Source organism: Andrographis paniculata, unplaced genomic scaffold, assembly GCF_009805555.1.
Source record: "Andrographis paniculata isolate CXL003 unplaced genomic scaffold, ASM980555v1 Contig45END, whole genome shotgun sequence".
Taxonomy (NCBI): Eukaryota; Viridiplantae; Streptophyta; class Magnoliopsida; order Lamiales; family Acanthaceae; genus Andrographis; species Andrographis paniculata.
In genome coordinates, this window is record NW_026137579.1 from 445,815 (window position 1) to 471,692 (window position 25,878).

At 35.1% G+C, this 25,878-nt stretch overlaps 3 protein-coding genes across 6 annotated transcripts; 1 reads left to right on the forward strand and 2 right to left on the reverse strand.

Annotated features, from left to right (window-relative positions):
* Positions 1-627: 627 nt before the first annotated feature.
* LOC127251647 (probable LRR receptor-like serine/threonine-protein kinase At1g06840) lies at positions 628-8,767 on the forward strand. 2 transcript variants are annotated; one of them, XR_007838952.1, is made up of 22 exons: positions 628-1,069; positions 1,261-1,428; positions 1,927-2,077; positions 2,219-2,290; positions 2,369-2,440; positions 2,690-2,833; positions 2,933-3,004; positions 3,093-3,164; positions 3,647-3,721; positions 3,930-3,998; positions 4,472-4,540; positions 4,646-4,717; positions 4,808-4,894; positions 4,987-5,055; positions 5,138-5,625; positions 5,746-5,904; positions 6,733-7,016; positions 7,183-7,234; positions 7,339-7,589; positions 7,710-7,844; positions 8,085-8,525; positions 8,590-8,767. XR_007838952.1 is itself a non-coding variant. In XM_051275427.1 (21 exons), the coding sequence occupies exons 2-21, from the start codon at positions 1,308-1,310 to the stop codon at positions 8,427-8,429; spliced, it is 2,859 nt and encodes a 952-aa protein (XP_051131384.1). In that variant the 5' UTR covers positions 628-1,069; positions 1,261-1,307; the 3' UTR covers positions 8,430-8,767. The 2 variants fall into 2 exon arrangements, 1 of the variants encoding a protein (XP_051131384.1); XM_051275427.1 differs by having other exon boundaries at positions 8,085-8,767.
* Positions 8,706-14,942, reverse strand: LOC127251648 (KH domain-containing protein SPIN1-like). 2 transcript variants are annotated; one of them, XM_051275428.1, is made up of 8 exons: positions 14,495-14,942; positions 12,759-12,826; positions 12,571-12,659; positions 10,393-10,544; positions 9,653-9,769; positions 9,450-9,566; positions 9,142-9,285; positions 8,706-9,017 (listed from the first exon to the last, which is right to left on the reverse strand). In XM_051275428.1, exons 1-8 carry the CDS (start codon positions 14,534-14,536, stop codon positions 8,922-8,924), a joined length of 825 nt encoding a protein of 274 aa, XP_051131385.1. In that variant the 5' UTR covers positions 14,537-14,942; the 3' UTR covers positions 8,706-8,921. The 2 variants fall into 2 exon arrangements, with proteins under 2 accessions (XP_051131385.1, XP_051131386.1); XM_051275429.1 differs by having other exon boundaries at positions 8,915-9,052.
* Positions 14,943-18,117: 3,175 nt separating this feature from the next.
* Positions 18,118-25,450, reverse strand: LOC127251853 (sister chromatid cohesion protein SCC4). 2 transcript variants are annotated; one of them, XM_051275760.1, is made up of 13 exons: positions 25,130-25,450; positions 24,355-24,506; positions 23,180-23,321; positions 22,855-22,971; positions 21,662-22,163; positions 21,338-21,376; positions 21,050-21,171; positions 20,612-20,707; positions 20,286-20,375; positions 20,074-20,198; positions 18,913-19,118; positions 18,650-18,774; positions 18,118-18,562 (listed from the first exon to the last, which is right to left on the reverse strand). In XM_051275760.1, exons 1-13 carry the CDS (start codon positions 25,340-25,342, stop codon positions 18,374-18,376), a joined length of 2,118 nt encoding a protein of 705 aa, XP_051131717.1. In that variant the 5' UTR covers positions 25,343-25,450; the 3' UTR covers positions 18,118-18,373. The 2 variants fall into 2 exon arrangements, with proteins under 2 accessions (XP_051131717.1, XP_051131716.1); XM_051275759.1 differs by having other exon boundaries at positions 18,119-18,562; positions 20,612-20,758.
* Between the last annotated feature and the right edge of the window lie 428 nt (positions 25,451-25,878).

The following is a 25,878-nucleotide window of genomic DNA, read 5'->3' on the forward strand; positions in this document are numbered from 1 at the left end:
TAATATATAGTATATATAATACTAACTGTTTTAAATTAGTGTGTTAAAAACATTGATCACTTGACACTGTGGCCAATAATAAATTACTATTAATTAATTACTTTAACGTGACAAAGTTAAAATGAATTGTTAGAATTTTAAATAAAATAGGGATCTAATCCAGATGATGCGTCTCCCTATGGAACCAGACCCAGTCCAATCCCCGACCCGAATCAGACTCAGACCCAAACCCAATCCTAGACTCAAATCTAAACCACACCCAGGCCCAGGCCCAGACCCAGACCCAAACTCGAACCCAGCCATAATCCAGACTAAACTAGATCCAAACCCAAATCCAGACTCAGTCCAGTCCAAACCCATTTCTAGATTCAAATCCTAAAAAACACTAGTACTATTTTGTTATATTGATTTTTTTTTTGAAAAAATATATTTTTATATATAGGTTTGAATAAACAAAGCCTTGTAATATTATATTAAAAAAAATAATTAAAGTATACTATTAATTAATAATATAACAATTGAAGAATAGTCTTACATTTCAATTTCATAAAATATCAAATGAAAATACATTATATTAATTTTAATTATTATTATTATTGGTGTCCTGCCTGCGTCGTCCCAGCTCGGTCTGTAGTCGCAAGAAAACTGCAGCCAATAAAATATCATGGCCATGGCGATGGTGGATTGATTACCTAATTTGGTCCCAGCATAGTATAGTATTGTTTAGTTATTAGTTAGTGTTAGTTTTTTGTGTGAACAGATTCAATTATCTCCAAGTTGAAACGTCGCCGCAGAGAGAAATGAAAAAGATGGCTGCAGATACCGCGCTTACACTCATCAGCCTCGTCGTCATCATCATCAAAAATAATTTTCTACTTCCCCCTACCTATCTATCTATGGAGAATCGGTCAACTCCACCTGCGTTTCTCGCTTTTTGCTCACCCTCTCTTTCAACTCTTCAAACCTCTTTTTTCTTTGCCAGCAAATTACTACTGCTGCACCTGCTCTCTGTTTCTTGTATGAATGATTCCTCTTGCGTGTTCGTGTTAAGTCACGCCGTTCTTTTAAGGTATTGTCTGCTCTGCCATATTTGTTGTTTTAAACCTTCTTTGCGCATAATATTTCTTTGTATGTTCATAATTTTTAGTTTGAGTTTGTCTTTCTGAAATTTTGCAGCTTATGGTTTGGCAACAGTTACTTGCTTCATTAATCCTTGTTATGTTGTTAGTTTTGATTTATTCTTGTCGTTGTTTTTATCAGGTCGATGCCAAATTGCCAAGCGTTCGACAACAATCAACCTTGGAAGGATGACCAAATTTGTGATGTTGCAGCCAGTTTCAGTAGAGCTTAGAATGATTTTAATCATTTGTTTTTGTTGGTATTTTTTGCTTTCGGGTGTAGCTAGCCAACTAACGGATCCGAATGAAGGTTGCAGTTTACTACATCCCTCTGTTTTCCATTAGTTACTTTGCTACATGCAGTCTTATTTCATCTTCGGGATTCTCTGTTCTTTAGCTCTAATTGTCATCTGATGGCTAAGAGTTTTGCGATGCTATCTGACATCATTTTTTTTTGAAATTTTCCCATAAATTTCTCTTATGTTTCGTGTCCAGTGTCTGTATACATAGTAAGATACTGCCCCTGGATAAAAATTGATGCTCATCGATGGTCATATTATGAAGTTATTATGCAGTATATGTTAGCTGCCATAAGAATTCTTTCAGTTGAGTCGAAATTTTGCCTTACATTTGTTTCGGGCACTTAAAAATATAGATGGCATTTTTGTGCCGTGATAACTTTCCTTCACTAGTAATATCATATCATAATAGCAACAAACAATCTCTCATGATTGACGCTCTGCATGTAATCTAGTTTTTGTATTTATTGAAATTTGTCATCATGATTAATGGTTTATGTTGTTTCCAGTGAATGCACTGCGGTCTATTAGAGGAAGTCTAGTTGATCGGTTTCGACATCTGGCCTCATGGAACAGGGGAGATCCATGCACTTCAGGTTGGGAGGGGGTTATCTGCTATAATAGCTCGCTCGAAGATGGCTACCTTCATGTTAGGGAATTGTGCGTCTTTTATTTTTTTTAAATAAAAACTTAGTAGTGTTTCATAATGAGGTGCTGTTTGTTGGTCTTCTCAAATGCAACATTTATGTAGCTTGTATTCCAATTGATGCCTTCCTGGTATTTGTTTTTTCTTCTCAACAGGTTGCTATTGAATAAGAACCTGTCTGGAACTTTATCCCCAGCACTTGGTCGTTTATCTCGATTGAGGATATTGTCAGTAACTTGTTTGATATTATACTCAGCGGTATAGTTTTGTCTTTTGTTACTCATTCTTGTTTGTTCTTGTTGTAGAGATTTTATGTGGAATAAAATCAGTGGCTCTATACCAAAAGAGATAGGCAACCTTACAATCCTAGAGCTGTTGTAAGTGGAAGCTTCTAATTCGTTATTCCTTGCCAGTTTTTCTTTTTTTTTTTTTGTCACTATTCACTATGTTATTTTTTTAGATTTGGTCTTCTGTTCTATTCCATTAACAATTCTCCAAAAATCAAAATGCATGCAAAAAATAAAAATCTCATTTGGGTTTTTACTGAATATGTTTACCCCTATGAAAATCCACTCAATTGTTTTTTTCATTACTTACTAATAGTGTTTATTTGCTTGTTATTACAGGCTTTTGAATGGAAATGAGTTAACAGGTGCTCTGCCTGATGAGCTTGGAAATCTTTCAAATTTAAACAGAATACAAATTGATCAGAACTACATATCAGGACCAGTGCCCAAGTCATTTGCTAATTTGATTAAAGCAAAACACTTGTATGAATTTCGCATATTTAATTTACCTAATGTTATCCTTAAAGTGAATGTGGTTCTTAGAGATCCTCACCTTTAGTCATTATTTCATACATTGAGCAGCCACATGAACAATAATTCACTCAGTGGGCAGATACCTGCAGAGTTGTCACGACTTCCGATTCTTGTTCATCTGTAAGCTGGATATCGATGTTTGTTTATTTAACATCCCCACAACATTTGATCATCTGGTCCCAGTTATTGTGGCTTGATATTTATGCAGGTTGCTTGATAATAACAATTTATCAGGACCTCTTCCCCCAGAACTGGCTGAAATACCCAACCTAACTATACTGTATGATCCTATTGTCCTGTTCAATGTTTTGCATTGCTTGATATTTCATTGTGGTCTTTTCCATCTTCATCATATCTTGTCCCATATTCCAGAACAAAGTCTTAATGAGACTCGTAAATTTCTTTTTAGTCTTGGTTGATTGCTACACCATATCCATGATAAGTTTGGTCTGTGTTAATATGTATGAAGTTTCTAAAACCGAATGTTGTCATAACATTACACTTAAAGCAAGTCTTTACATGTGAGTTTGCAATGCTGTAAACTTCTAAGAATGTTGTCAAAGATTGGATTCTTGACAAATATCATGTTCGAAAGTAGATTTAAGTCTGCGCTGGTTCTCTGTTTCCCATTTAAATTTAACTAGTTTCTTCTTTCCTTTTTTCTATGTACAACTGTACACTTTCGCCCAATTTTTGTTATCTTGAGTAGTTGGGGACCATGCACCTAGCATCCTCTCTTAATTTTATCTTGTTTGTTGACAGACAACTTGATAACAACAACTTTGGTGGCAGTCCAATACCCAGTTCATATGGAAACATATCCAATTTGCTGAAGTTGTAAGTGAATGCAATATTCTCTTTGTTACATTTTATACAATTTCTTGTATGCAATATACTAGCAATTTTTTAGTTTCTCAAATTCTTCCCTTTCTTTAAGTTTAAACTCTTGTCACAAGTTTTGAAGTAGGAGGAATGTACTCGAGTTTCTCTCTCTCTTTTTCTTTATAATTCTTTTTCAACAGTCTGCTTTATTTGCATGTATCAGGAGTCTGAGGAACTGCAGTTTACAAGGTCCGATTCCTGATTGGAGGAATAGTCCACGTATTGCTTATATGTGAGTAGCTGGACATGGGAATAGTCTGAGTTATTACTTTCTACTCAAGTTGAATATATATAGCCCCCTATCAAAGTTGTCGTTGTTTTTGCTTTTTTTAACCTCTTAAACAATATATGAAACTAATATGCAAATGACTGTACTAATATGTACAAAATACCTTTTTTGGGAGGTAGATTGCATTTTTGTGAAAGGGAGTTATCAAACCTGTTTGTATTTGTGAAAGGGAGTTATAAATGGGAGGTAGATTTGCATATTTATAGAAGGGAGTTATCAAACATGTTTGTATTTGTTTTTTCCTGTCTCGACTCCACTAGCTCGGCATATCTAACTAGTCGTTCGGTTTTGGGCTGATCCATTCGTAACCTTTTTAAAACTTCATGGCTGTTGAACAGTGGCAGACTATGTCCTTTTATTTACCTTATTGTTATATATATTATTTTATTTAATAATTTTTCCATTGTGGATTTCAGAGATTTGAGTTTCAACCAGCTTAATGGAACAATTCCAAATGGTACTCTCTCTATAAATATTACTACTATGTAAGTTCCCAATATCGCTTAGAACCTATGAAATGAAACACTTTTTTTTTTTCTTTTTTAAGTAAGTAGAAATTTGCTTAAATTATTATATAATTGTACATGCAGTGATCTGTCAGTAAACAATCTGCATGGAACTATTCCCACCAGCTTTTCAAGCCTCCCATTTCTACAAAAACTGTGAGCTATCATTCATTCATTTGGTCGATTTTAATTACTTACAAAATGCAATGAACTAAAGAGACACAATCCAATCTATTCTCTTTACAGGTCATTAGCAAACAATTCATTAAACGGCTCTATTCCATCAAGCATATGGCAAGATAGGATATTAAATTCAACCGAGTCACTTATTGTGTAAGCTCCAAATAAATTATGACCATCAGTAAGTTTGTGTAATTATACATATGAACTCAGTCTTGTTGCTTGTGCCTTTGTGAACTTTGCAGAGATTTTGGGTACAATCAGTTTACCAATATTTCAGGCAGACTTCTCTTCCAACCTAATGCTACAGTCGGGTATATCATTAAAGGCTTTTTATTCACTTCCAAAAGATTTGTTTTCTTTGCTGAAAATAAAGGTCTGCACAAACACTTTCAGGCTTCAAGGAAATCCATTATGTTCGAGTATCAATCTAGATCAATGTGGGCCACACAACAATGATTTCTCCAATGTCTTAATTAATGCAAGCGTCATTGGTTGTGCTCCTAACTCATGCCCGCCTCCTTATGAGAATGGCCCTGCAAGTCCCACCGTGGCCTGTTTTTGCGCTGCTCCCTTGTTTGTCGGATACCGGTTGAAGAGTCCTGGATTCTTAAATTTCATTCCATATGCCAATACTTTCAAGGAGTATCTAAGTTTTGGTCTTAATCTGGATAACTCCCAGATAGGCATTGATTCAATACAATGGCAAGAAGGACCCCGCCTTAGAATGTATGTTAAAATCTTTCCCAAGCAAGGTGTTCGGGAATTTAACAGGAGTGAGGTCTTACAGATCCGGGATAAGTTTAGTGGATGGAGGATCCCAGATAATCAAATATTTGGACCTTATGAATTTATCAACTTCACACTTTTGGGACCTTATGAAGGTACATAGATAGCCCATGCAAAGCTTACATGAACACGAGCAACTTGGAATCATTATTTTCAGCTGATTCTTGCTTCCCTATTTGTTATTGCATGGCATTTATTTGTTGTTTATTTTGCAGAATTTGTTTCCTCGTCATCATCTAGCTTAAGCAAGGGTGCACTGGCAGGCATTATAGTGGGGGCAATAGCTGCAGCTGTTGCTCTATCTGCATTGGTTTCACTTATTATCTTGAGAAGGCGCAACAAGAAACACTACACATCTTCAAAGAGGCGACAATGTGAGTCCCATACAAGTTAATGGAAATATAATAAAACTTCCCATACAATATTTGAATGATTTATTTTCCTCTAACATATTTCATCGTTTTGCTATTTATTAAAATAGTTACACAAACCATGGTCGTCAGCACTCATAGTCATTGATTTCGTACTCCCAAGCTATTCAAATTTCATCTGATTGGTCTCATTCAAATTTTCATGTGTTGTTTCGTTTTATCCTTTAGCCTCTACACCATTATTTTTGCTGCTTTGTGAGAAGTAGATCATATGGGCCATATCAGTAGAGGCAACGATTGACCTACAAAAATCACACCTTGTGCTTTCTTATATAACTCATCTCTTTTGACATCTACCAAAGTTTTTTATCACAACTTTTTCCCCAGCAACAAGCATCTTGTCATCGTAATTAATGCTCTATTTCTAGGCTACACCACTCCATTTTGCTGTGGAGTGATAGATCTCCACTTGATGCTTTGTTTGCCATTTTACAAATATTGCTGATTTGCTCTGGCATACATTCTTTTTTATTACCCTTGGAAAGCTTTCTAACAGAACTCATTTGATCATACAATTTATAAGCTAAGTTTCTATGAAGTATTAGTGTAGCTTGAGGCTGCAAATAACTGCTCACGTTTACATTGATTCTCTTCAATATTAGTTCCTATCATCGCTCTGACTTTGAATATTTTCCACATGCACTAATTCACCACCATTTGTGAGATGTTTCTTTTGGTGTTCATGATTTAGGCATAAATCCTTGAAAAACATATGTTGCTTGATTCTTTCGTGATATATTAATCGAAATCTTTCCTGGCCTTCTCCTTCAGCAAAAAGGGGCTCCATGAAAATTGATGGTGTGAAAGATTTCACTTACAGTGAAATGGCAACAGCAACAAATAGTTTTCATGACTCGACTGTGGTTGGGCAAGGAGGTTATGGCAAAGTCCATAGAGGCATTCTTGCTGATGGAGCTGTGGTGGCCATAAAGCGTGCTCAGGAGGGGTCATTGCAGGGCGAAAGGGAGTTTCTCACAGAAATAGAACTGTTGTCAAGGTTACATCACAGGAATCTGGTTTCGTTGATTGGCTACTGTGATGAAGAAGGCGAACAGGTACCTACCTTCCTCAGACAAAATTAAGATGTTGCCATTTCAGCTTTATGCTGTGCATAAATTTATTGTTATTGTGTACCTTCATTTAAACTGATGAGAATCCTTATTTCTCATTTTGTCGAAAGTTAGGGAATCTCATGTTTATGTCACTGCTTTCATGTTGCAGATGTTGGTTTATGAATTCATGCCTCAGGGTACCTTGAGAGATCACCTATCCGGTAAATTTTCAAATCCTCATTTCATTGAACTTCATATTACACTTCTGTAGCTTACCTTTGCTTAGGCTCTTATGGCTGAATGGCAATTCATTTTGGTATTGCAGCTAACACTAAAGTTCCCCTCACATTTCCTTTGAGGATAAAAATAGCATTAGGCTCAGCCAGAGGCATACTTTACCTCCATACAGAAGCCAATCCTCCAATATTTCACCGTGACGTAAAGGCAACCAATATATTGCTCGACTCTAAGTTTACTGCCAAGGTTGCTGATTTTGGGCTATCGAAGCTAGCTCCCATCCCCGAGCTTGAAGGAAATGTGCCTTCTCATGTATCTACAGTTGTCAAAGGGACACCTGTGAGTAGTATTTTACTAAGATCAATATGGATCAGTGACATCCTGTCTTTTTATACATTTTCTGTAACTTTTTGTGGCGTCTTGATGTGCTGACTGAACACTGTTACTTGATTTTCGAAGGGATATCTCGATCCAGAGTACTTCTTGACTCATAAGCTGACGGATAAAAGTGATGTTTACAGTCTTGGGGTGGTGTTCCTGGAAATGTTGACAGGAATGCACCCAATTTCACACGGCAAAAACATCGTTCGGGAGGTAAGATACTGTTGCTTATGAATTTTACTTTTGGGGGCCTTGAATTTGGACACCATTCATGTCTTCAAGGCTATGTCAATTTTTCAGTGTTGTTAAATGGATTTGGCTAAGGTTAGTCTGTCTGTTGCTTATGAATTTTACTTTTGGGGGCCTTGAATTTGGACACCATTCATGTCTTCAAGGCTATGTCAATTTTTCAGTGTTAAATGGATTTGGCTAAGGTTAGTCTGTCTGTATCAGGTGAATGCTGCTTATCGATCAGGGATGATATTCTCCATCATCGACGACAAGATGGGGTCATATCCATCCGATGGTGTCGAGAAGTTCATAAATCTTGCACTCAAGTGCTGCCAAGAAGAAACCGTGGCGCGACCATCCATGGCCGAGGTGGTCAGAGAACTGGAAAACATATGGCTAATGTTGCCCGAATCCGACACCAATATAACATCAGATTCTTCGGTCAGCAATCCCGGCAAACATATGACACCATCTTCATCGTCTGTTATGAAAACCCCATTCCTATCCCAGGATGTCTCTGGAGGTGATCTTGTCAGCGGGTCGATTCCCTCCATTGCGCCACGATGATGGCAATACGATGCCCGCAGCCATCTCCTGTCGCCATTTATGGGATTCTTACATAGTTTTTGTACAGATATGTGTTTGTATGAAACTGCATTGTAGGTGTCCTATCTTTGTATGAAACTGCATTGTAGGTGTCCTATCTTTGTATGAAACTGCATTGTAGGTGTCCTATCTTTGTATGAAACTGCATTCATACTTGTCTTTTTAGAAGGTTTCAATTCTGCAGACAAGAAATCCGAAAGTACCGATACCAGATACATCTCCCTACTTGGGTTTATAAGTCTAAAACAGAGCCAAATACATCTCCCTACTTGGGTTTATAAGTCTAAAACAGAGCCAAACACAATACAGACAAGTCTAACGTCTCTTAGCCGGCGCTTAAGCCGACCAACTAACATAGGATAATTACCATCATTATGGAATTCGATAGATTGTAAGAAACTAAATGAACTAGCATTCGCGCATATAGGTTCTTGCACCTTGTTGGTGATTCAGTCATGCATCCTCGATTGGTGGGGACTGTTTTCCGGTGCTTTTAATCATGGCTAGCTCTCTGAACTGCTCTCGCTTGTACATATCTTCTGATGCATCCTGTGGAGCGACTCAAAAACCATTCGTTAATTTTTCTGCATAAGAACAGTTGGGTATTTCTAAATGTACTAAATATATGTTTTGACATTAAGCACGAGAATTCTCGAATGGACAGTTGACATACCACAGGTTTGAGTATCTCTTGTATGATGTCCCTGGCATGCCTCAACTGTGCATCAACGATGTTTGGGGGCGAGGATGCCTCAATTATAATGTGCAGTGGCTCGTTCAGGTGTTCGTGGCCGGGTTTTCCCCTCAGCCTCTCCTCCTTAAGTTTAAGCATAAACAAAAAAATATTGTTAACAAGCTGCGCCACCATAGACGAGAACAAAAAATTGTATGACGTTGGAAGAATATAGAGAATGTTTTTTTTTTTTTTTTTCGAACCAAATTAAGGATTAGTAAAACATTTCGGTGAATAACAGGATATACCTTCTCACGGTCTCTTATTGACCCTTTTCCCCTTATAATAAGACGACAACCAGTAGCAGCTTCAATTCTTTTCAGGGAATTTCCACGAGGACCAAGGAGTCTCCCAACGAAATTGAACTGTTTCATTTCAAGGATAACTCATGAGAATTTAGATTCCTATTTTTACTGAAAGAAACTGAAATTTCAGTTGCTATTTTGCTTACACTTGGATATAGAGCGACAGGGACATCGATCCTCAGTATTTTCTTCTCTGCTGATGAGGTCGAACTTCTGGCTGCTGATTGCCAGTCCACAATAGTACCCGGCAACACACCTAATCCCTGATAGAGATATAATATGATGGTTATTTTATCATCAGTTGCACAGAGACATATGCTTCTAGAGTGTGCTAAAGATTCAGATTAGAATTAAACAATTTGTCCCGAGGATATGATCACATAATCAACATAAGTAACTGGAGAGTATTAGCATTCATTCAATTAAGTACCCTCACTTTCCAGGGGATGTTAAATATGAATTTAAAACATTGATGGGCAGTAAATTTGAGAAAATTTTCTTTAATGAATACCACATTGAGTATGAAAACACTGGAATGGATGAACATTTCTCATTTCTCTTTATGTCAACAAATTAACCGATTAAGATCAAGAAAAGAAATTTATATTTTAGTAGAGAGCCATATCAAGGAGCAGGGAGAAGACTTACAACTCAAGCTCAAGTACTTATACAAGCATTTACAGTAAGCTAGTTGTACATAAAGTTTAATTATCTCAAGCATAGAGAGGGCAGACTTTAATTAAACCAAATATGCACAACAATATTCAGAGTAACAATCTAAATCTAATGATGGAAAGACCAAGCTCCAAGGCTAACCGATTAAGATACTGCATATGATGATATCTTATGAACTTGGAGTTTGTAGCCCATCATATTTTATGCTTACCTCAGGTTGAAGGTTGTTCCAGCCATTTCCACTCCAGTTACTGCTTCCTGCCATCATATTTGGAAAAATCAATGGACTTGGAGCACCAAAGTGTGGTGTGCCAATGCCAGTAAAACCATGGCCTGTGAGCCTCCCAGAGACGCAAAATATCTCTGTTGTTTACAAAAAAAAAAAAAAAAAAAAAACCATTCATTATAGTTATACAGAACTTCATCCATAAGAGGACATATAACTATGGATGTGATATCTCACAAAAAACAAATAAATAGAGAACCATGAAGAACCTCTTTCTGGATTAACAGTACAACCTCCGAAAAACCAAATTATTTAAATAGAGAACCATGAAGAACCTCTTTCTGGATTAACAGTACAACCTCCGAAAAACCAAATTATTTACATCCAAAACACATTCGACACTATAAGTGATATTTAAAGAAGAATGAAACTTAGTAAAGACTACTCCAAATACATGTTCATGGATAATAAAAAAAAATAAAACAAAAACTACATATCTCATATTAGCTTATGTCCTATGATCAAGTAATGAGTCAAACAACCTATATAAATAGAGATCTTTATCAACCTACAATGCTGTGGTGCACAACGATATATTGATATTGTTTTTGTTTCAGTATGCAGATGCACAACCTACCTTTTACCATAAAGAGGTGTTACATACTGAACTAGGCTTGATCAGAGTGCTACAACACACACAAGTCTGAGCTCTGATGCATATTGGTATTATTATTGTTTTCTGTATGCAGATGCAACCTAGTCGAGATCAACATTCTACAACACACACAAGTTGGAAGAATACTTATTGTAATGCGACACACAACATAAGTTGTTTTAAAAGTAATTTGGTCATACTTCAAATGCACAATACAAAGACAGCTTCACCACCAAATACTAAGCACAACCAATGTTTTTGTATTTCTAGAACATGCGGTTTTCGTTATTGCAAAGCTATTATATAGTACATTAAGCTCAGTTATTGAAGTCAATGCTGCATAGTATCAGAAGAAATCCACAGAGATGATACTCAATCATGACCAAACTAATTACAAACAAAAACATTTCAGTTAAGTTTTACGATGATCTGATTGCAGGAAGGGAAAAAAAAAAAGAAAAAAAAAAGGATTTTTTCATCGAACTTTGGAGTAATCTATAATGGGTGCTCAATCACATGACACTTGCACTGGCCTCTTGCAAAATTTTATTGTATATTAAGAAAAGGAATTTTTTTATTAATTTGGAAATATCTCTTCATTTTTGTCTGTCTTTGAAACACACAACTCGTGAAATCAAAGCCATTACGTAATTTCCACCGCCTGCACTGTGTTCTAGAGAAGGCACCAGATTGTACTCTAAAATTGTTCACTAAATCACTGATATGGTTACATCAGCCACTGGCAATATGATGCATCTTGAAGTTTCATCAAAATTTTATTTTGAAAATTTAATTGACAAAACTAAACTTATTTTCTCTGCCACAGGACCTGGCAATATAGTCACCAGAAATTTCGACACCAAATACATCGATTCTATTAACTAATGAATTATATTTGATTCCACGTGGTCACGGAAAAATAGAAAGATCACCTAACACTCAACTCCCCATTCCTTAGATAAAACATTTAGTGTGCCTTGACGCATGCGGAAGGTATCTTTTGATAAATGCTTTAGGCGCACTGAAGATGAGTAACGCATAAGACCCAGTTCCGCTACTTAATTCTAGCGACCACCTAAACTTTCAATGCTAGTAAATTCATGGATTTTATTCTATTATTTCAAAGAAAAAAATGTTGAAATCAGTTTCACATTTATCCACAAACTGTTTATCTTATAACATCATTAAGAATTCACTCATAACACAAGAAAACTGCTAAGAGCAGGAAATAAATAGGAAACAAGATCTGTGAATCAAACAAATGATCATATAGATCATGATTAATATCACAATCCATTCAAACAAATTATAGAAATGACCCTTATAAAATGGATTCTTACATGCTATATGCTTATTTAAGCTCAAGCCCAAAATTCATTTCCAAAAATCTTAAAGATGTGAACCATAAGAAGACAAATACAGATTAAGGGGGGGCACAAAAGAAAGAAGAAAGGAAAAAAGACCCCGAAATCTAGGTAGAAATAGAAAATTTGATCATAGAACCAAACCATAATCCAAGAGTCTGCCACAGTTTGGAAATAATTGTATTAAAGGTTCCAGATTCTGCCTCTCTACCAGTAGCTCTGTCAAGTAATGACTGCAAGAATCCGATCACAACAAAGTTTGATAAAAGCTTTGATACCCTTAGCACAGACATAAAAGAACTTGCAGGAAAAGAGAGAGAGATGGGTAGTACCTTTCAAGATGTGAGTCAGTCCTTATCTGCGGAGAAAGGATGCCTCTAGCAGGAGAGAAGTTCATACTCTGAGGAAACAAGCTTGCCATGGGGTTACACACTCAAAAGAAACAAGAGAGAAATGGTGCTAGAAACAAAGAAATGTGAAAGGGGATTTAGAGAGAAAGGAGAATGAAGATTGTGCTTTTCAATTGTTCAGAGAAAAGACAAGAGCCGAAAGCTGAGAACGAAAAGAGGGAAACGGCTTATATTCATGTGGGGCTACCGGTTACATTAATGTGACCGAACTTTCTTCTCTAGTAACAGTAAAAGTTAAATACTCATCTACTTGCTTTTCCATTTATAGTTAGGATGACGTCTAGTTTCTGGGGTAAGAATTTTCAATTAAGATTTTGAATGAACGTGGAAGGGTAGGCAACTAGGCATTGTGGGCGACATTCAAGAAGTAAATTTAGGCTGGCAATAATCAAATTACCCCACTATTTATGTAGTTATTATTTGTCTACCCTGTTCTATATTGTTTCGGAATAAAGTGTCAAGAAAAGACGGAAATTCTTGCCTATCAGTGGAAAGAACAAAATAACAGAGCTCTCATCATTTTTCTTGTATAGATTTATTTCGCATAGGAAATTATAAGATCTTAATCTCTAGATTATTTTTCGGTCTATTCAAAGTTACAGAGCCTAATGCTAGAGCAACTGAGTGATCTAAAACTATACAAACTCAAGTTGAACTTGATAGATGTCTTTTGCCCCCTAAATTTTTAATTTCATGTTACCCCACTTTCAAGTGTAGTCAGAAATCAGCCCAACAATCAAACCATGCTCTAAGAAAACTGGATTTATTGATTGCTGTATTGGACTTTTTGAATAGTAAAAAGAAAATTGTCAAATAAACCCATGAATTCTTGAAGAATCAATCATCTTCCAATTTTATACATAATAATGAAAACTTTATCAAGACTAAAATTTCAAAGTTTAAGTGCCTATTACCTTTCACAAAATAAAATCTACTGCACTGACAACTTTTAACTTTTTTTTCTGCATAATAGATCAATGATAAAATTTTGAGCTAACTCAGTGACACTACATGCCTTGGATCTGAATTCAAATTCCATAGTTCATTTCAAAAATTACAAAAGCAGCTTTAAGAACGATCAAGCATGAACTGAATTGAACCTCGGAAAATCATAGTAACTATTTAAGTAACATTACGGCTATATTCTCGTTGAGGTTTTTTTTATTTTCTTTCTTTCTTTTTTAAAAATTTTATTCAATCTTCACAATTCTCTATAAAATACACTAGATCCTATGTCTTTGAAGAATGTAATGCAGATGGAGCCTTTAGAAATTGAAATACTTACATGTATGCCCTCAATCATATGTGATATCATTAGTTACATAATCCCTAAATAATAATAATAATTACATCACACAAGCCTCAACCAGAATTTTATTCATTTCTAATGTTCAATTATAAAATTAAACTGTCATGTGCAATATAGTAATCACCAATTTTCAGAGCTTCTACCACCATTAAAACTTTTGTAAATGAACCAAATAATGGCTGGTGAATTGCTTTCTGAAATATTAACAGGTACTTTATTTAGTCATTAGATAATTCCCCGATTTTGAACATGATTAAGCAATGCATAATATAAAGGTGTGATCAAGATCATAACCGCATAGGAAAGAATCATATCACATAAGATGACAGCCAAAGGCAATGAAGGATACCAGCACAAGAGTCTCAAGGTTTGCAAATCCATTCTCCACCATTGGCCTATAATCCTCGTCTCCAATGCCACAGGCATCTGTGTGCCACAATGCTCATCCATGGTCGCAGCAGATGAATCATCACACCCCACACACCTAAGAGGCCCAAAACTGGTGCAAAGAGGATGGTATCCCAAACACCACAGAAAATGCTTAAGCATGAGGCTCCAACAAAGCTGCCCAAATTCCAATTCCGATTACCTAAAATAACCCTAAATGCCCAATTTTCGCTGTCCTAAATGCAAAGCAACTGGACTGCCACGCCTTAATACAAAGAAGCGGATAGAAAGCCTTGCCAAGCTTGGAACAGTGGGATGTCAAGGTGCGCGCCATTTCCCTCTCACACGTCTGCACCATCGGAGATGAGAAACGAAGCCGGAAGAATCGACGAATTGCTGACCGGAATGAATCCTCCGACAACGCTGGGCCGAATTTTATTTCGGACTATTGGGCCGTTATTTATTTGGGCCACTAATATAGGCCTAATTACAACTCAAGGACCAAATTAAACAAACAAAAAAGACCGTGCTGGCACGTTGGAGCTGGACCACATTAATAGAAATTTGGAAATGTAATATTGAATATGTTCTTTAATTTTTTATTTATTTATTTGTTTATAATTCTATTTTTCTTAATAAAAATATATTCCAAATATAGGTATTAATTAAAAAATAATAATATTTAATGTATGGATTGCTTTTTCTACTCAATTTTATTTTACTTAAAATTACTACTTATATATATAGAAAAAAAAAAAAAAAAAAAAGGAAAAGGAAGGAACACACTCATTTTCAAACAGCAAGCGTAAATTATATATAATTATTAATAAATATTGGAAGGGCAAAAAGACAAAAAATTATGGATTGCTTTTTGGATTTGGCAAATGTAACGAGAAATCAATTGGAGATTTATTTAGAAATTTGGTCTACACTTTAGAGATACAATGCATCAATATGTATGGCCTACCCAATATTGCCTTTAATTTTTTGTTGTCAAATTACTTATTACTTTTTCCATTTTTAATTAATTTTATTGCACACTTGTAACATGTGTCGTCGTCTAATTAATTGTTCTTCAGCATTAATTTATATATATAATAAATAAAAAAATTATAGTATTAAAATTTTGAGTTAAATTCTAAAAAAATCACCTTGATCACGGGTATTTGTGTGTATATACAAGTAGAAGGTTGACAAAAAAAACAAAGGATGAATGAGTAGTGATGTGGCATCACTTTTTGTTCCCACATATTTAATATGCAGAGATTCTGTGAAGATCTTCTTCCACAAAATCCATAGATATATATATATATATATTATCCTTTTTTTCTTATTTATAACCCCAAATGCTTTCTTACTTTTCAATCTCCTCCAACCCAACCCCCCCACCCCCCCCCCCCCCCACCCCCAGGCTTAAGCTGTTCATACATGCATAGTACTCTTAAGAGAAAGAAAGAGATGCATTTTCGAGAATTCTGTAAGTTGTGGGTAATTTTTGTGTTCAAGTTGATATTATATATATATATGTATGTATGTATATATTTTTTCATGTAGATTTATATATATATATATATAACTATATACTCACAAGATTCCATGATTACAGATCCAAATTACATTAAATCTAAAATGAAGTATATATATATTACAATAGTAGGCTCTAGGGTTAGGGTTTTCATGCATACAAGCCAACTTTCTTTGATTCTTTCCCAATTGAAATTACAAACGCAGCATATATATGTTATTACATAAGCAAGAATTTCATTTTATTTATAATGATCTATCATTAGCTGTCGATATATATATATATATATATATATAGAGAGAGAGAGAGAGAGAGAGAGAGCTTCCTTCGGTCTAACCGAGAGAGAATGAGGGTTTGAATTTGCTGCCGACTCATTCATTCAATCGCGGTGGATAAATTAGATATATATATATATATACAGAAGAAGTTTTAATGCCATTGCGAATGTGTGGATGATTCGGGAGTCGAATTTCATCCTTTTTCATTTTTGCGTTTGGACTGAAGGGAGCTCCCTCCCTCTTTTTAATTTAATTTGTTGATAGGATCGCGTTCGTCAACTAATAATTATTCAATTCCAGATTAACATATGTAAACTCATTTTAATTGAATTATATTATATTATTATTATTGCTTGCTTGCTATGGTTTGAACATGTTGCATATATATATATATATATATATATAAAAAATATAATCAAATGTATTTTATAATACCGCTGTGTTTAGCCTACTGACATGATCAAATAGTCCATGCATATATATATATACAATATATCATAATGTTGTATCGTATAAAAGTATATAATGTACAATTTATATATTGTATGTATACTTATTGAGCTTAAATAAATACTTCTACCGTCCACAAATTAACGTCCTATTTTTTTTATTTAAAATGTCCAACAATTATTGTCCCATTTCTATTTTTATAAACAGAATTGATTCTTTTACCCTTACTTTATTTACCCTTTTCTTTTTCTATACACAAAGTAAAGGATAAATTTGTTATTTTATATCAAAAATCCTAATTGTCTAAAAATGTCTGTAAATATCAAATAGGACGTTGGAAAATGGACAGAAGAAGTAATATATTGTCTCATGTTGAATTATATTATATGTTGTATACGATAATCATCGTATGTTGTTAAATATGTATTGTTTATCTTGTTAATTTGTGTTGATTGAATCAAATCAGTATCATTGCACAAAGTAAATTTTTCACTTTATTTTGGATGCTGCTCTTCGTCATAACCCATGTAAATTTTCCTTTCAATAACTAGTTTATCTTCTATTGAAAACTCATTTAGTTTGGAGAAACTATTATTTATTTTTCCTGATAAAAAAGAGTGTTGGTAATTATTAGTATTAAATTAATCTTATCCTAATAAAAAAACAGTGTATATCTCTTCTTCTTCCCCCACCCCTTTAACTCTACATGTGAACCGGAACTTTTTAGAATTTTCACTAATTCGTTCAATAATAGTATAAAATTGTATAGTTTTATCAAAATTAATTGATAATTAACTTAAGAATTATATATACTATTATATATATCATTCACATTTCTTTACTATGATATTTAAAACCGTAATTTTATTCTATAAAAACTATATCATATAAAATAAGTGAATTACTATTTAAGAGTCACCAAAAAATGAATATTTAAGCATAAGGGTTAAGGTTAGGGGCAAGTAAGAATGCAAATGCAAGATTAATTAATAATCATATCAGTATACAGCAAAATTAATTAATTAATTAATAATCTCTTTGTATATAATTACATTCCTAATCTCATTTATTCAATCCCTAATTATATTTAAATCTTGCACAGAAACAATAATTCACAAATCTAATGTGAAATGAAGATTGACTTTCAAAAGAAAAAAATGATCTATTGACTCTTATTATTATTATTAGTATTATTTAACCCTATTGTTGCAGGGTGTCATGAAAACACTGAAACCTGTGACGAGGAGGTTGCCTTGTCTTGTCTTTGTACACACCAATTAAACCTTTTTAATTAATTAAGGACGAATATATGAGTTGACTACAGGAACCAAACCCACTATTAAAAATTAGTAATTTAACCGGACAGCATTAATATATAATCTTTCTCTATCATTTTAGAGTCATCACTGAATCCATCCAGTACCAAATTGCATCTACAGACAAGAGCTTTACAAACACATCTAAAATGGCCAATATGTGATGTGTATATATATATAATAGATATATAAAGATCATGCTAGAATGTATGTCTAGGCTATATAATGTCCGCGCGCCAAAAGAAGATTAACTTACAAATGTTACGGCGACCTTAAGCTTTCTTCTTCCCGAGTCTCCTAACATCCAAATCCATGAGCCTCGCGGATGATCGGGCAGGTTGCATGCCCAACAGTCCAACGGATTCCGGGATATCAAGATCGACACTCTTGGAAGGGCCAGCCAATGCCCGCTTCATGTCATGCTCGTTCATTTGATGGACTTGGAATTTCGACTTGTCAATCTGTTGCTCATTTTATGGCCACAATGAATAAGATATTGAATCTAACATACAGAGTAGATCTTTACAAAGAAACTGAACCATCCTTACCAGTTGGTTGTGATAAATAGAGGAACATGCAATGGCAACTCTTTGCTGCAAATCCTCTACCTTCCTCCTTTGGTACTCGAGATTCTCCACTTCACTCGCCTTTTCCCCGGATTGTTGGTATAATGCTGCGGGCAATTAGTGTCAGATAATTAGATGCTTTACAAGAAAACCGAAGCAGTTTCATTCTCTCAATAAAACTAATTACATTTAGCATATCACTTATTATGAAACAAGTCAAAAAGACAGGCAAGCAAGTGTACCACCTGTCAAATTCGACAGAACCCAGTTTTGAGTTGGAATATCGTAAAGCTTCTTGGCCAATATTAGGGCGGATCTCAAGATCTCTCTAGCTTGCCCTGTGTCATGTAGAGCAAGTGCTAAATTTCCCAACACTGTTAAATACTGGGAAACAAGTTGCAGATTTCCCAAATAAGTATGAGTTGTCTGCAAGCCAGAAGCCAGTCGAACTCTGCATCATGGAATACAAAGAACAGATTAGAGAAATATATATATATATATATATATATGTTCTTCATTCTTACACATTCAACAATTTGAACTTTCTTTTTTTTATATAAATAAACTAAGGCTCAACTCTGTATTTCTATGTTATGGTAATTTTGTAGTTTTACTTGGGATTCTATTGATTTTCAAACTTTTTATTGTTTATAAGGCATTACAAGTCAAGTATTCTATTGTGATTTGATGAATGAAATTATTATATAGCACTATCAGGCTCAAGATTGGTCCCAAATTGTAGGTTATACTTTGCCCCAGAAAGCCTAGAAGTCACTGTGCGCCATGGCAGCATCTACAGCATAATACATTATTATCCGAACCACAACACTGGCAAGCAATAGCATCACTCAACTGTTCCTTCAAAACATACTCAAACTTAGCACAAACCATCACTGCAGGCTCCCTTAATGGATATTTAGTGCTTCTACTCACAGGTGGATTTGAAAACCTAGTAGCAAAGTGAACTAGCACAACTTACACCCTCCAACCAATGGATGGAAGAGAAATCATTACACTTCTACACTAGTTACGTCAGATTCTCTTGTTTCAACTGCTAACTGTATGGTTTGCAAGTTGCAGTAGGTTACATGGAAGGTGAAAAGAAAAGTTTAAGCACATGGAAAGCTACTCGAGTTATTTGGCATGAAGTTAATGATGCAATATAGTGTCCTATATTATTACGTTGAAGTTAAGAGGAAGTGTCATGTTAAAAATATCCAATAATATTTCCAAGTATATTTGGGATTATCCATAATAAGTTATTAGATTGTTTATTTTTACAGGTCCGTAATTATGGGATTTGATTTTATAGTGTGTTTTGATTGCTTAATATAAAAATCAATCCTTTTCCAAACAACATTGGAAGGGTTAGGAATATGCGATGTGATTTAGTGTTGAATGTTTACCTGGCCTCTTGTAGGTTTTGCTGCCTCATGAGGAGAAATCCATAAGTATACAGAGCACATGTCTTTTCTCGCACCCCAATAAAAGAATCTATCACTCCAAGAACAGGTCCAATCAACTCAACAACCTGAGAAACACCAAGGGCTTGCAATGTAATCTTGACATTCTCATTCACAAAGCTATCATGTTAAACTTTAAGAGGGGGAGACAGCACCTTTTCTGAAGATTCAGCATCTCCAATGCAAATATAAGATACTGATGCATAAATGTGGCTCATGGCTTGCATTGATTTGCTTTGAGTCAACTGCAATGAAACAATAATATACAATTGAAAAAACATTATACCATGCCATAAGAAATAAACACATATCAAAGAGCACACACAATAAGGTTCCTAACTGCAGTTTGAATACTGAGACAGGAGCAAAAAAAAAAAGGGGGGGAAAAATATGTTATACAAACTATGAAAAAAATATGTATTTAAATTGCACACAGGTTAGTGTAAAAATAGCATATGAATAGAGAGAATCATGAGGGTACCTTTGATGCTTCAATAAAATGAAATGCTGCTTCATTATAGCAGCCCACGCAATGTGCATATTGGCCCCTTAGCATCTCAATCATACTCTCACAAGCCTGTAGGATGGTTGGAAACCGAACAAACCAATTTCTCATCTGAACTAAAGCCTGGGACAACAATTGAAATGACATCTGAGAAAAGGCATTCCGGGGAATATCATATTCATTGGGAAAACACAATAAAAGTTTCACGTTTATATGAATGGAATTTACACAATTTGGACATAGATTTCTATTTTGTTATAGGGAACTGCAAAAGGATTGTGAGCTGTCTCATCCTAATTCATATGGACAGTTTTAGATGTATAATTTCAGGCTTTTCAACAGATGACAACATAAATTTAGCGCTATGCATCATGTAAGACAAGCATAACCACTAATATAGAAGTAATAACCAACCTCTTGCGCTTCCACAAATTCAGTTCGAGTAAGATCAATTATTACTTTATTTTCAAGGAACTGCATTAGAAGCATTAAATAAACACCAGCCATCCAAATTGCAGAGTGCTGCAACTCCACCTCTGCCATCCAGTACATTGCAGAGAGCACGTGTTAATAAACCTTCAGTATTGCCATAATATTACAGAAAAAGATGATCATTATAAAATAGACCATCCTTCAGTGGGATTTTTACATAAGATTGTTAAAAAAATCTTTGCAGAGAAATGTCCCATGAATATAACCCACCTTTGACCCCATCAGTAATTCCCAACTGCAACAGCTCCCCTGCAAGCAAAACAGAAATTTACCACAAGTTCAATTCCATGTAGTAGCCACAGGTTAAAATAAAATTTTAAAAAGCTTTCTTTGTGTACTGTTGCACCAAGCTTTGAAGTTTAATATATGATGCTCCCTTTTTACTAGGCAGTCAGTCATACAGATGATACTGAGAATCATAAATTCTTCAAAATTCCAGGAATAATGGTAATAATGAGTAAAATGCGGAGCAGCTAACATGAAGTACAGTCAAATATAACCAAGATATGAAGACTATATCACTTCAAGTCAAACCTTGGATTATTTGTAAACCAGATTGAATCCTCTTCAGGCAATCCTTAAAGAGCCCTTTTGGCCTGCTAAAGATCACTACCATAAGATCCACCAATGCATAGACTGCACTCTTTGGAAGCCATTCCCCATCAATAGGAGGTGGAGCCAACTCAAGCTTAGCAGGTAGTGCTCGCTTCACATTTCCAAAGTAAGCTGGCTCCAAGGTTGCTTTTCCAGTTGAATTTATTCCCACAAAATTATTAAGTTGCTCCTGAAGCTTAGATTGCTTGTCAGCAAGAGCAGACCTGTCTCTGTAGTTCAAGTCAGAGCGCAAGAGGCTGTGATTTAATGCATCAATTTCATTGGTGAGATCTTGATAATGTTCCATACTCTGCAAATCAGACTTCATGACAGCATCCAATCTGTCAATATGTTGAGCAGCAGTTTTGTAGTCGCATATCCGGAGTAGATAGAATAATTGCAGCAGCTCATGATAAAACAGGAGACCAAGGCAATGTTGTCCCTTAAGAACAAGAAAGATGTTAACTCTTTAGTTGTCATTCAGGTAAAACCCACAAGAAAGAGGAATTTTTTCACAAAATTACAATCCAGAATTACAATAACAATGTTACAAAGATGAGGATGTCATGATTCTGATTTGGCAAAGATCAAGACAATCTACTAGACCTATTTCTTATTTTGAATTAATTTTTTTTATAAAGTTTAAATGCAGAGTTGCAAATCTACAGCTTAAACCCGTTGTTACCAAAATTTCTCACTATCAAGATATTCCAATACCGCCAATTAAATACTACTGATCCCAGAGCTTGGATCATTGGATTCTATTTCATTAGAAGGCAAATGCAAAAACAAATATAAAATGTACTATAATTCTGGTTTCAAAATATTCAATAGCTAGCAGGAACTTTATGGACCCTACATGTAGTATTTTGTGAATCGTGAATCTGGTATAGGTGGTGCATAATCTGAGACTTAACAGAACGCCAGGCAGGTTACATTAGGCCCACGTTAAAATCCAAATGCAATTATATCACAACAAACAGTCCAAGTGGGGTAGGTTAAAACAGAATTAGAATCCAGCTCAAGTGTTAAACCTGCTTTCAATACTTTCTTCACAAAATGGTAGTTTCTTCTGGCAATCTATTTGAGAAATTGAAGAAACACTAATATAAATGGAGGAAAAATTTTTTTACTTTATCAGGCTCAATAGATTCCCATATTGCATTGCACCTGCTGACAGACTCCTGTACCAGACTTGTGCTCTCCCATTGCATCAGATGCACATGCAAAATAGATGTCGCAAAAAACATCTGTTCCAAAAAATAAAGAGACCTAGAATTAGATTCCTAGGAGTAAATATCATCTCCTTCAAGAACATTATTCGAGAAAAAATCATGAATATAAACTGATTACTGAAAGATCAGCACAATAGGATAATATGTCACCTTTCCACATTTTCATGCTTTGGACACTTGGGTACACTATAAGAAACCAATGTTTATAACAGCTAACACCAACCTGCAACTCTGGATAACACATCTCTGTTGCACATCCAAGCCCCTGTTGCAACGATGAAACTGACCCTTGGTAATCTCCCTCAATTATAAGTGCATTTGCTAGCTGAGAATTGAAGTTGCATGACCAAAGCCTCCCTGCAAACCTTCAAAGGCATGACCTTACTTTTAAATTAATCCTCAGCCAATGTTCCATGAAGAAAGAAAAAAAATAAAATTACATATATACACATACATACAGATTTCACTCATACATAATTATTTACTACACCATAACAATGTAAAAAATAGTGATGGATTATTATGTAACAAAATGTGACAGAGATCGAAATTCAGCCAAAATAAATGCACAGAAATATTACAGAAGAATGAATTCAAAGCTTACATCATATCGTAAAAATGCAAAAGTAATGTTTATTAGAAGACAAAAATGTAGTATCAAATAATAGATGGAAATCTATGAGAAAATATCTTTTGGCACCAAAAATGTCTTCCTACACATAATTACATATTGTTGATAGACTATAATATATAATTAATGATGCATTTTCCTATTAGCTTAAAATTTTAGGTGAGATGGTTATTTAATATGATATTAGATCGAAAGGTCTCGTGTTCGAGTTGTCCCACTCCACCCTTTGTGCAAGGTTTGTTTGAGATAGATCCCCCTTGCACGTTAAGGGAAAAAAAAAATTAAAAAAGATTCCAATGACATAAGTAGCCGCATTTTGAAGATTACAGAAATCTCAAATCTAATGAGATGAATCCCACTTGCACGTGAGGGGAAAAAAAGATTCCAATGACATAAGTAGCCGCATTTTGAAGATGTGGGCCATGAAAGAAGTATCAAAGTGAAAATTAAGATTTGCTGCTTGATCCTCTAAAAAGAAATATGAAAACAATGCTCAAGTTCAGAATAAAGTTAAAAATATAAGTATTCTGAGTGAGTTTTTAAGTAGAGGTTTATTCAAGACATCTCAAATACACAGCTTTGGAGGATGTGCTTAACTCTTTCAACATCTTTTAATATTTTGATATGAGGATTCAGAGGAAATGTCAACTCCACAAGCAATATATTCCTTTGTCTTTAGCGATAAACAAAGAGTTAATTACCAAAACTCTGAAAAGCGAACATGGAACAGAATAACAATAGCTTCTTGAAATTAAAAGTAAGCATACCCATCTCCAGAAATGGCAGAAAGCTCTAAACCCTTGCTTAATATCTGTTTTTGTGAAGGAATTGCCCCTACAAGATGGTAGCACTGACTCAGCAGGCTATAAGCTCGGCACTTCAGCTCAAAGTACGATGGAATGGACTTCAAAAGAAGTTGCTGCATCAAGTCAAGATCCATTAGAGAATGCAGTAAATTTCTCTCAATAAAAAGCTGAAGTAATACTATACTACGAAAAGTTATTCACTTAATGCCACTTGCAACAAGTCTTGGTAGATTACAGAAATTTATCAACTAAAAAAGTGTAAGATAAGTTGGCTAACACCATGTTTGAATTGTAAAGACCTCTACAAACTATTATAACATATACTGAATTTAATGACAACTAAACCAAGAACGTAGGGAGTCATTCCTCATTCTCGATCCGGTGCCGACAATATACAGGCCATATACTGCAAGAACATCGTTGAAACTTTGTGCATTTGTTCTAGGTTAATGTTCTTCGAAGTTCCTCAAAGCACACAAATCTGACTGCTTTGTGAGTATCAAACTCAACAAACAAAACTATCTCTTTAAGCTTTGATTTGAATCAAAAAGGAAAAGCATCCACAAATACTCTTAACACTCTCCACAAAAAGAAATTAAAAAGAAACAACCCTGGAAGCTGTCAACTGCAAGTAGAGCAGGAATTCACATACACAGTTACAATTTGAGCAGATAAACAGCAATCTTAGACTTCAAAGCAACATATAAGAAAATAGAGAAATGGAAAAATCACGTACAGAGCGCTCGAGGTGCGCTTTCGCGTGATTGACATTGTGCGAGTGCTTGAGTAGAAGCGCCGCTACGCGGAGGCGGGTTTTGATTTCGATAATAGGGAGAAACGAGACGGGGCTCTGGCAAATGGCCTCGAGGCATTTCACCGCCTTCCCTATCTCCTTGCGCTGCTCGTGGTGCTCCGCCAGCGCCCACAGCCCCTCCGCCACCGCTTCCATCGCCGCTTCGAGTCAATTACTGCACCGTTTCTCCATATACTTTTCACTCCCAAAAATTCCCGAGCAAGCGACCTCGGTTGAGTTCGACGAATATAATGAGCATATTTTTAATATTGCAAATTTGTTTTATGCTAGTAGTATTTACTTCTGGAGTCCAATTAGGGCATAGAAATATTACCATAGTATATTTGCACATTGGCCCATTAGGTATATATAAATCCCAAATTCCCCCTCTTCCGGTGCTTATTTCTAGAGCCGGCAATGTGTCGATTCGTGTCGGGTTGACTATTTTAAACGGGTTAAATTATTCAATCCTAATCCGATCCGTTTATTATCGAGTCGGATTCGTGTTAACCCGTTTATTATCGTGTCGGGTTCGGGTTGACTCATGTTGACCAGTACACATAATTAAGTCTAATTTTTTATTCAAATTAAATAATTTTTTGTTTTGTTGTCGTGTTATGTTAGTTTTTATTGGTTTTAGCGTCAGAATTATTAAAATTGAATTTAGTTTAAATTAATTTATGAAAAAATAT